Here is an 11,500-nt window from a genome sequence, read left to right as displayed (position 1 = left end):
TGGTGTGCTCCGACCGGGCAGCGCTCTCCTCCCCTTCACAACAGCAGGTTTAAGTGGAGCAGCGAGTTCATTCTGCGGTTTGAGTTTGGAGGATCGGGTGTTGGTCGAGCCACTGGCGATGTCCGTAGAGAGTCCAAACCTCTTCCAGTGACCTTTGACCTAGGGTGGTCACCATCACAAAACATTTTAGTTGACGAATAGTTGTCATACAAATAAAATGCAAAGCGTCTGTGTAGCCACTTGACCCATTATTTTATACTTTGGCTATTCAAAAATAGCAGATACACAAGCTCATAGCGTGTCACGTTATAAGCTTGTAGATCTGCCATTTTTGAAAAATCTTTAAAATTTGTGCAAATCTTTGACTATACACAGTATATATATGTCACAGGTAGACTCAATTTTTTGTTTCTGGGGGCTCCCTGGAACAAAATATTTTGAGATGAGGGTCGGCGGCCAAATACATAATCTTGGGGGTCCTTGATATGAAAAAGTTTGAGCACCACTGATATAGCAACAAGTTTTCAGAAAACTGTTAGGATTCATTTTGTAGAATCGGCCGCAGGTCTTAAAGGAGTAGTTCACCAAAAAAATAATTTTATTTTTTTCAATTACACACTCCATGAAGCCTTGTATTCATGGAGATTAGTTTGGTTTTGTCGCATTCCTAAGCCAATAATTTGACCGGCGGAAAGATGCCAATGTCTCCGGTAGGAGACTCAAATGACCTGCATTTGAGTCTCCTACCGGAGAGACCACCGGTCATAAAATTATTGGCTTAGGAATGCGACAAACAAAAGAAATCTCCATGAATTCAAGGCTTCATGGGCTGTGTAATTGATAGAAAATAAGTCTATTTTTTTGAGTGAACTACTCCTTTAATGGGTCAAATAGTGGACATGGATCTAACAAGCTCATCATAATGTGCTACCTTATTGGGAGGTCTGTGTCTAGAAGCGCCGATCGCTGCATCTTCTCTGTGGATGCCACTGCCGTCCCTCTGGGCCCAGCCCGGAGCCATGGAGGCTGCTCTGAATTGATTCTGGGTGTGGCCGTCGCCAACAGGTCCCCCGTTGTCACCAACATGTCCCCCCGCGCCCCGTTGTTGTGATAAGCCAGCATATATGTAGCCATTCCGTCCTTTGGAACCCAAGTTGTTAGCTGCAACACAAGTTAAATATAATCATTAAGTTTCATCACTGCATGAACCCCAGCATCCCTAGTCTCGCATACCCAGACAACTATTCCACCATCTCCGAATGCTATATAGCATTGGTTCTCAATGTGGGGTATGGGGACCCCCAGGGGTCCTTGGGGTGGTTCCAGGGGGTCCCCAGCAAAAGTAGTTAACCACTTTATCCATTTATAAGTTGGCTATTCAAAAAGAGCAGATATACAAGCTCACAGCACGGCACGAAGTGACGCGCTGTGAGCTTGTAGATCTGCTGGTTTTGAAAAATCTTGAAATTCTTTTGAACATTTTGCATTTGCAACACAAATCTCTTCTGGGGGTCCTGGCTCAAAATATTTTCAGATGGGGTCCGAACACAAATATATATCAATGTGGGGGTCCTTGACATGAAAAGGTTTGAGAACCACTGCTATATAGAGTCTGGAACTACACCTCCAAGACAGGAAGCTGGCATCTGTTAGTTATTTCCGTTAACGAAATAATAATGTAATGTCTTTACAACAATTTTAGAATTTCCATTTCTAATAAGCAGCAAGCTATACCGCATGGTTCTCAACCATTTTAATTTCAAGGACACCCAGTTTGACATGCATTAGGGTACGGACCCCCATTTAATGGCATTTATACCTCTTTTCAATTCAATTCATATTGTAAAATCAATGTTAATTTAACTCTGAGAGTGTACAAATGGAACCAAATGGACGGGTCCATTTGGTTCCATTTGTACACTCTCAGAGTTACAGACCCATAAGGGTACATTTGGTTCCTGTCCATCATTTACCTGGGGACCGCCTGGAACCCCCTCAAGTACCCCTGGGGGTCCCCGGACCCCACTTTGAGAACCAATGCTATACCGTATATGCTTCGATTATTAGGACAAATTTGAGCGACGAGGCGTCACATCTGCTTTCCCCCTTAATCAGTTTCAGAGCTTCCGTACTCCCTGTATGACCGGAAGCATTTGAAAATTGTGGGAGGCAACAGTCTGGCCACACGACACTGCAGCATCCCTAATCTGTGTATGTCATAAGAGTCGACAGGCAACTATTCTGCCAAAAAATAACAGATCTACAAGCTCACAACGTGTTGCAGTCAACAAAGTACAGTATTAAGGGTTGAAGTGGTTAAGACCGAGTAACAGAGTGAATACGGCTAATCTATAGGCTTACTGCACGTCACACATTGTGAGCTTGTAGATCTGCCATTTCAAAAGACAATTTCTGAAACGTTTTGCCCATAATGACAAGCCCACAACAGGGACGCCAGGTTCAATGTGGTTCATGTCAAACATTAACCACTTGAACCCCAGCATCCCTTTGTGAGGGGGAACATCTTGGCAAATAATAGCAGATCTACAAGCTCACAACACGGCTCAAATAGCCAATGCGTAGATCGGCTATTGTTGCCGAAGACATTTGATGTAGTCGGGGGAAAAGCATACCAAAAAAAAGCTGTTGCAACTCAGGTCTGTTTAACTAAGACGAGAGGTTTTAGGTTGTTAACGTAATGATTTCTGCTCACCTTGATTCCATGAACAGCTGATATGTTCTGCTTGTACCAGGAGACAAATCAGCACAGTCCTGTAATGGAGTACACACACAAAATACTATGATAAATACTAAGGTCAAACTACACATGGGTGGCTCTAAGGCCTGTGCCCATATCTGTTACCGTTCTGGTGCTGTACTGCTGATATTTGTGCACCTTAAGTCTAACCTCATGTGTTGCACTTTAAGTCTAAGTACATGTACATACCTGCTACCTTTTTCACCATGTCCAACCTCAGGGACACAACTGCTACTTTTATGCTATATGCATACATGTACATATCTTTGTTACACATAGAAATTGTTGTCGGATGGAAACCTTGAATGTCCAAAACCGTTGCTTTAAAAAAATATATACATACATAAAATAGTGAATATAGCCGACTTACAAGCTTGCGATGCGTTGCAAGCTTGTAGATCTGATTTTTTCACTACTTTAGTTCGACACTTGGATGATGGAAGTAGGATAATTAATGTATTAAAAAAAACAAAAGTTGAAATATGAGGTTTCTGCCTGACAACGAAACAATGGTGCTTGCATTAAAACAAAAAAGACTTTCACCCACTTCTTTACACCTGTAAACCTGTGGTCTCTGACAATAAAGCCAATTGTGATTCTGATAATGCAGACTTGCATGGCTACACCTCAGAGAGTGCAACTCACCCCAAATGAATTCCAAAAGCCATTATTTCCATGCAATTAAAACATCTACAGACTAAAGATCAAACCTTTCAGGCACTAGAACATCTACCGACTAGATAAAGCAATAGTAGCACACAGTGAGCACTCTCTCGCTTGCGCTGCAGTGTTTGTCAGTGTCTCTATCCAGCCTGCATGCCTGCACTAAAGTTATAGTAGCAGCAACATGACAGCAACCTGCACACAATCACCCTTCAATTAGCTGATGACCTGCAGCTGGCTTTTTTGTTGCAATGGCTGCATGGGACTGGCTCTGTTAGGTCATTTGGTTCTCAAACTTGTTCTTGTCCAGGATCCCTAAATTAATGTGTATTTGGCTGTGGACCCCCATCTCAATAGATTGTGTGCCAAGGACCCCATACAAGATTTGTGGTGTTAAAAAATGTCAAAAATAAACACAATAATGTCAAGATTTTTTGAAAATAGCTGATGCATAGGCCCTGGACCCCACTTTGAGAACCCCTGCATTAGACCACGGACCACCATAACTCTTGAGAGTGTACACATGGAACCAAATGGACCCGTAAGGGTCCATTTGGTTCCATGTGTACACTCTCAGAGTTACAGTCACATAAGGGTCCATTTGGTTCCTAACTATCCATCATTTATCTGGGGACCCCCTGAAACCCCCTCAAGGATCCCTGGGGGTCCCCGGACCCCACTCCGAGACCCTCATCTGAAAATATTTGGTGCCACGAACGAACCCCCCATACAAGATTTGTTTTGTTAAAATGTTTCAAAAATATTGAAGATTTTTTGAAAATAGCCGATCTACAAACTCACAAGCTTGTAGATTGGTATTTTCAACACTGATCTATAAAGTGGTTAAACTGATTTGGATGCTACATTAACTAATGTTGCCCCCCAAGGACCCCTGGGCGTCCCTGTGCAGAACCACTGCTGTATGGGACTTGTATCTGCTGGCTCTGTTCACACTTGCAGCACAAATCTGATTGTTGGCCAAATTCAGATTTAATTAGACTTTTTAATCAAGTCTGAACTGCATCACACCACATGGAAACAATTTTTTACGAATCCAAAATGGTTTGAAATAAATGGTGCGTTTTTATAGCACCTTTCTCCCATAGCACTTTACAACATGCATTATCCTGCACCTATACTCACTCACAAACAGCAGAGGAAACCATGCAAGGCACCAACCTTCCCATCGGGAGCAGTTAAGGGTTCAGTGTCTTGCTCAAGGACACTTACTTCCACACTAGCTGAGGGGGAGCCGGGGATCGAACTGGGAGCCTCACAATTATCTGAACCACTGTCACCCCAAAGGAAATGTGATTCAAATCTGATTTGTAAAGATGATGGGTCTCAGTCGGGTAGCAGGATGCGTGCTTATGAATACCACCGCTTTTCTAGGGAGACCCGCTGTGATTGGTCAGTAGTAGCTGGGATTGACAGTTCTTGTTTTTGCAACTATGCCTAAACCTAACATTAACCCTAACCCTAACCTCAGTAAAACTATGCCTAAATCTAACCTTAACCCTAACCCTAACCTCAGTAAAACTATGCCACATATCTGGAAGGGGGTCCCTGTTGAAAATGTTTTAATCAGATGCGGATACGTGGACAATTACATATTAATTGGGGGGTCCTTGACATGCAAATGTTTGAGAAACACTGGTTTAAGCAACATTTAGGGAACAAGCTCAAATAAACAAAGTACACTTAAAGTAATGCTATAACTTTTTCAATAAAACTAAAGTTAAATTGTATATATTTTGTGAGTGGCAAATGTTTCACATATATGGCCATATACTGATGACATCAGGGATCTCCATATATGGGCATAAAAGAGACAAGAATCGACAGATACTGAGATCTCCATATGGACATATCAGTCACATGGGCAGTGTGCCTCTGAGGTCACACTGACTGGGGAGGGGGTCTGGGAGATATATGGGTTATTGCTCAGTCTAATTATCATTAAGGCTGCAATGTCCTGATATGGAAGAATATTTCACGTGGTAGAAACTTCCTGTTGCAAATGAATCACGCATGTGATGAAGCTGCATGTTGATTTTGTTGAAGATTCTTGCAGTTGCAGTTAATTTACTAAGACTAACTTTATCTTAATTGTTAAATGTGTTAATGGTATTTGTGATTTGAACGTAAACAGAAAATGTCTTGAAGATCAGAAAGGAACAACTAAAACGTGACCACAGACAGACCCAGCTGAACCAACCTCATCATGTTCGTGGTTGTAGAAATGGTCGACACGGTCAGGATTCCTCCATGGAATTTCCAACGACAACTCAACGATGCAATAGCAGAAGAGCTTAACAAGAAATTGGCAAACAAGGTGGTCTACAAAGTTGGTCTCTGTATCTGCTTATATGACATCACCAAACTGGAGGACTCCTATATTTTCCCAGGCGATGGGGCATCCCACACTAAAGTTCATTTCAGGTATGTTGCATTTCACACTTTCCTTGACGAGATCCTGGTTGGAAAAATCAAGTACTGCAGTCAGGAGGGAGTTCATGTGACCATGGGCTTCTTTGACGACATTCTCATCCCGCCGGAGGCACTGCAGCAGCCTGCTAAGTTTGACGAGAAAGAGCAGGTGTGGTTGTGGGAGTATGAGACTGACGAGGGCGCTCATGACCTCTACATGGACCAAGGGGAGGAGATCCGCTTCCGTGTCACAGACGAGATCTTCGTGGATACATCTCCAACAGGCCCTGATACCGCCAAGCCGGACGCTCCAGCACAACCGGGACAGTCCCCCGCTCCTCCTCCTCCACCAGTGGAGGAGGAGCAGAAGAAAGAGGCGCCATACACTCTCATAGGCACCATCTCTGAGTCGGGACTGGGGCTCGTATCATGGTGGAACAGCTAACGAAAGGAAGCTCTTTTGGAAGCTCAATTGTTTGTTTTTTTGACAGAACCGTTTGAAGAGACAGCAAAGACACTGAGTGGGGGTGTAGCAGGTTTCCAGCCAGAATGGAACTGGAGACGTTGTAATTGGAGTATGTGGTCGACCTACTACCAGGTCAGCTACTGGCCCGGCCCTTTTGAAGCTCATTTTATGCAATATCATGGATAGCATGATGGTTGATGGAACCTGTTGCCATGGATCCCGGACTGTTGATTACGGAGTGTCCTGAACAGAGGAACCTGGAGTTGCATCACTGGGGCTACACTGTTTAACTTAATTAATTCAATGTTCAAAAAAGATAGAAGAAGGGTCGTTAGAATCCGTGTTAGGTTACTGTGTCTTACTACCACTACACCTGCTAACATACCAGTATTTATGATTTGCTCGAGACAGATTCTTAGTTTCCAAATATGCCTCTGAGCTCACGTTGACATGTAAACTTTGCATGCATAATGTGAACAAGAAGTTCACATCAGGCTACATGGCTGGATTTCAAATAAAAATGTTTAGTTAATGCTCATAGCTATCCACACATGGATAGCTATGAGACTCACTCCACTAAAATGTATATTGTGTTGTACAATTAAAAATGTGACATTTGAGTCTAATAAAAAAGAGAAGAATATTTAAAAATAAGAAGATAAAAAATAATGGTTGTTATGTATATGTGGACAATCAAAATGTGTTAGAAATATCTTCTTTGCATGTGGTGTCAAGATAAAATGAATGTTCATATGCCACACTGACTATCAAGAAAATAAAAACATGCCACTTCATGTCAGAAAGGTTGCCGACCCCTGCCATATACTCATGTCATCAGAGAACTCTGTATATGGGCACAAAAGGAACACAGACATACAGAAATCTGTGCATAAATAAAACATAGCATAACTAGGTGGGGCATGCATTTGTGTTTGTTATTTTATTGTTTTATTTTTATTTTTTTGCTTAGGGGCATGAGTGTTACCACAGTACCACTTAAAAATGTCAACATATAACCCTCTTTATAGCTTTTGATAATAAAAGCCTAGAAAATAGAATTAGCAAATATAGAGGAAGCTAAACCTCTAACTGCCATGCTTCCAGAAGTATTGAACCACTTATGCATTACTCCTACAACTTGTATCACATACCATTGCAAATCCATAGGCATTAATATGGAGTTGGTTACACTTTGGTTCTTTAACGTTGGCTTTGATCTTGAGAATAGCTCTCTTCTCACACACACACACACACACACACACACACACACACACACACACACACACACACACACACACACACACACACACACACACACACACACACACACACACACACACACACACACACACACACACAGTGAAATAGAGTTTGACTGTGGAATTATTATTATTGTTATTATATTAAACAACATGCAACCTGGGATGTGGCAGTTTTCAGTTTTCAAAATAAAACTTGCCAGTGCCACACTGCTGTTGATGCCCTGTTATCCATGATAGAAATGGGAAAGAACAATATGATTTCACAAGCCTTGAGTAAGAAAAGACTATTACAACTATTTCCCCATAGTTTACTTTAGTGGGAACAGTTAAAAGCCCCAAAACACATTCATCACGTTTCCATTGTAAAAAAAAAATTACTGTACACATAGGACAACCGACTTAAGACAGGCTCACAGAAGGAGTGAGCCATATGTAGGAACAGTCAGGGGATTATTTATTTATCTAAATTAAATTCATATTTAAGTGAAGCCATAAAGCTAAGTGTAATTTAGAATATTGATCCGGCCACCACTGACACCTAGCACCTGCTAGTTGCTCTAACATGTACTAAATGCTAAGTTTGACAGCTAGATTGTTTTGAATTCAAATGTATGAAGTAAAATAATGCTGCTATCATCCCCGTCTTCCTTTTGACTCTGTATTATGTCGACTGTAGGCTATGCCTGTACAATAGATTGCTGAGTAAATTGATATCCAGCCAACATTAATAATCTGTAAAGTCAGGGGCTCACAAATATGTGTCAAACAAAACAGAAGCTATATTCATATTACACCACAGTTCAATAGCTTTAGGAACACACATCTGTAATTTAAGTATATACAGCACTAAATTAACGCAAGTTGGTACTCGAGGTCGATGAATATATAGCCAGTTTCAGTCAAGCAAAAATACTTTTTCTAAGTAGGCTTATGTTAAAATGACTGTTTTAGCTTTTAATACACTGGAACACGGTTTTCAATTGTGCTTTTAATCTAAAATAATTGGCTAAATTTAAATGCGGATCAACTCTTAATTGAAAAGATGGGTGGTCCTTAAAAGGACCTTTGTGTTTAGAGCAACCTATAGCAGTTTACTTGGAGCTGGTGTACTTGGTCACAGCCCAATTGGTGCCCTCAGACACGGCGTGCTTAGCCAGCTCACCGGGGAGCAGCAGGCGGACGGCGGTCTGAATCTCCCTGGACGTGATAGTGCGGCGCTTGCTGCAGTTAGCCAGTTTGGAGGCTTCACCAGCGATGCGCTCAAAGATGTCGTTGACAAAGGAGTTCATGATGCCCATGGCCTTGGAGGAGATGCCTGTGGCCCTGCTTCATAGTGGAGTCAAAAATGGAGGTTCCGTGACCATCCTCTGGCAAGGATGGTTTGACGATTGATTTGACCTCTATGGACCCTTTTAAAAAGATTTAGCCTCCAGGTCCCTCCCAAAAATCCCGGCATTTTTTGCTAGACAGCCAAATTCAAAATGGCGCCCGGCGCCATCTCTAAAAATTAACTTTTGATCTGGATGACCTAGAATCATGTATGAAGACACTTTTCCATACAAGTCAACCATGAGGATTCCAGATCTGACACAATTTTAATTGTAAGACCTCGTTTTGACTCCGAAATTCAAGATGGCAGACATCCAGTAGAGTAAAAACGTATACCCAGGGGGCAAAGGGGGGTATGCTGCATTTGCCCTGCCATAAAAGGTTGGCCACCAGAAATAATATCTATGACCCAGTAGGATCACAACCTATATGGACAACAAGGTCACCTTGCTGCTGGAAATCCAATATGGCCGCCTCAATATTATCAGAAAATAGCTTTGGCAATAACTTTTGAACCAGATGGGCTAGAAATAAAAACTTGGTGTCTATTTCATGGTTTCAGAGCATGAGAAACTCAATGGAATACTTATCTTTATGATTGGGTGTGTCTGGACCTTTCATTTGCATATTTCCAAGATGGACGCCACGCGAAAATGAGTTTTACTATGACTTTTACAGTGACAGCTGGCTGTTATGGCAAAAAGTCTGCTTTTTAAGCAATATGAACACATTTGGTCAGTTTGAGCTTTAATTTATATGTTGTCAATATGGCAGACCCACACCATGAGTCTGGTCAGAGTCGTGTAATCCGGGATGCAGAGATGGTAGTCAAGGCAGCAGTGGAGACTAACCCATTTACAGTGAGCACATCATCCATGATCAACATATCTACAGGACAGTGTGCTGATTCCACAGTCAAGGACGACTTGATGAGTGTGAAAGAACTGGGTCTGAAGACACTGTGTGAGTCACTGTCCAGTGAACAGAAGAAGACAAGCGTAATGAAGCTTAACACTTTCTACACTCAAAACACAAAATCTAATAAATCTAAGGGGAAAACCTCAGCACCTGGCAAGAGCAATGAAATTACTGCCCTCCTGCGCATGACCCAAATCATAGCCAGTGGTGGAGAACTCAACCTTGTTGACTTTATAGGCAACCACGAGTGCAGTGACTTCCCCCCTTCCCTCTTCCAGGAAGATGGCAGGATGAGAACAGGTACCAAGGCAAGCCTTGTTAAGGTCCTGAAAGAGGAGACCAAAGTTGCATGCATCCCTGACCTGCCTACAGAAGACATAAAAACAGCAGTAGTTATTGATGATCGAGTTTCCTCTGTAACGAATGGTGTGAAAATGAGAAACTTAAGTCGGCCCTTGGTCCAGCACATCTTTACCTGGGTGGGGGGTTTAAAGAAGAGACAAGGAGTGTGGTGATCAAGGAGGGGTCTATTGAAGATGTCCCTGCACTAGAATCCACACAACAGGAGGCTGATACAAGAATAATACTCCACACCCTGTACAGTGTCCAGAATGACAAAGTTGACAGAGTTGTCATCCATGCCAATGACACAGACATCATCATCATGTGCCTTTACTATGCAGCAACCCATCTCAGATGCCTTCCAGAGCTGTGGGTGAGAACAGAGCAAAATTCATACCTTCCTATCCATCAAATGGTATCAGCACTGGGGCTCCCACAGTGTCGTGCCCTGCCCTTTATCCATAGTTTAAGTGGCAGAGATACTGTACCACCAGCTATCCCTTCTTCACTGGGAAGAAGGCATGGTTCAAGGCCATCATGCGTCTGGATCTCTGCACTTGAGGAGTTTGGTGAAAACTCTTATGATTCCCTCTCAGATGACGTCCATCAATAAGGCACGAGACCTCACAATTGCTGTATATACATCCAAAGCGGACCACCAGGAGGATTTTGACCTGAGTAAGCTTAGAGTGTACAAGTTCCTCAATAATAGATCAACCCTCTTAAAGCTCCTCCCCCGATAGAGAATGCCTTTGACCTGCACCTGAGAAGAGCTGTTCTAGCAACCATAATAGATAAATGTGCACATATCGCCAAGCCGGATGTTCCTTCTTTCACAGAGTACGGATGGTCTCTCAGTGCTAGCAATGCAGTCCCCCTTGCATCTACCGAGCCAGCCTGGCCTGTGTCAATGAACAAGGCAATATCATGCAGCTGTATCAAAGGCTGCCAGAAAAACTGTTCCCGTGCAAAGAAGGCAATTCCATGCTACTTAGGATGCCGTTGCCAGGGACTAGAGACATGATGCAGCAAGATCAGTGCAACACATGACAACAGTGACAGTGAATAGCATTGTACCATAGTATCATTGGCTTGGCACCATAGAGGTCAAAATGAACCTTTTGTAGGCAACCTCAACTCCGCCTTTACTCTATCTGTCACTAAGTAGTCTATCTTTTGTTATGTTACTTGAATGCATACCACTATGTTAATTTGTATAGCCCTAAAGTTGAAGTTTTTGGCAAGTCTTGGAGTGTGCATGTGTCTGTTTATATTGTATTTAGTTTATTAAAATGATACATAAGATACATTGTGGGCTTTTTCTCAGATTTT

The 11,500-nt window shown here is 42.3% G+C and overlaps 1 protein-coding gene across 1 annotated transcript; it reads left to right on the top strand.

Annotated features, from left to right (window-relative positions):
* Positions 1–5,446: 5,446 nt before the first annotated feature.
* On the top strand, positions 5,447–6,499 carry LOC311061983 (DNA-directed RNA polymerase III subunit RPC8-like). The gene has a single exon (XM_084080727.1). It carries the CDS (start codon positions 5,646–5,648, stop codon positions 6,294–6,296), a length of 651 nt encoding a protein of 216 aa, XP_083936853.1. The 5' UTR covers positions 5,447–5,645; the 3' UTR covers positions 6,297–6,499.
* Positions 6,500–11,500: the final 5,001 nt, after the last annotated feature.

Source organism: Gymnoscopelus microlampas (genome assembly GCF_963454915.1).
Source record: "Gymnoscopelus microlampas genome assembly, chromosome: 15".
Classification (NCBI taxonomy): Eukaryota; Metazoa; Chordata; class Actinopteri; order Myctophiformes; family Myctophidae; genus Gymnoscopelus; species Gymnoscopelus microlampas.
This window is presented reverse-complemented; position numbering and strand designations above follow the sequence as displayed.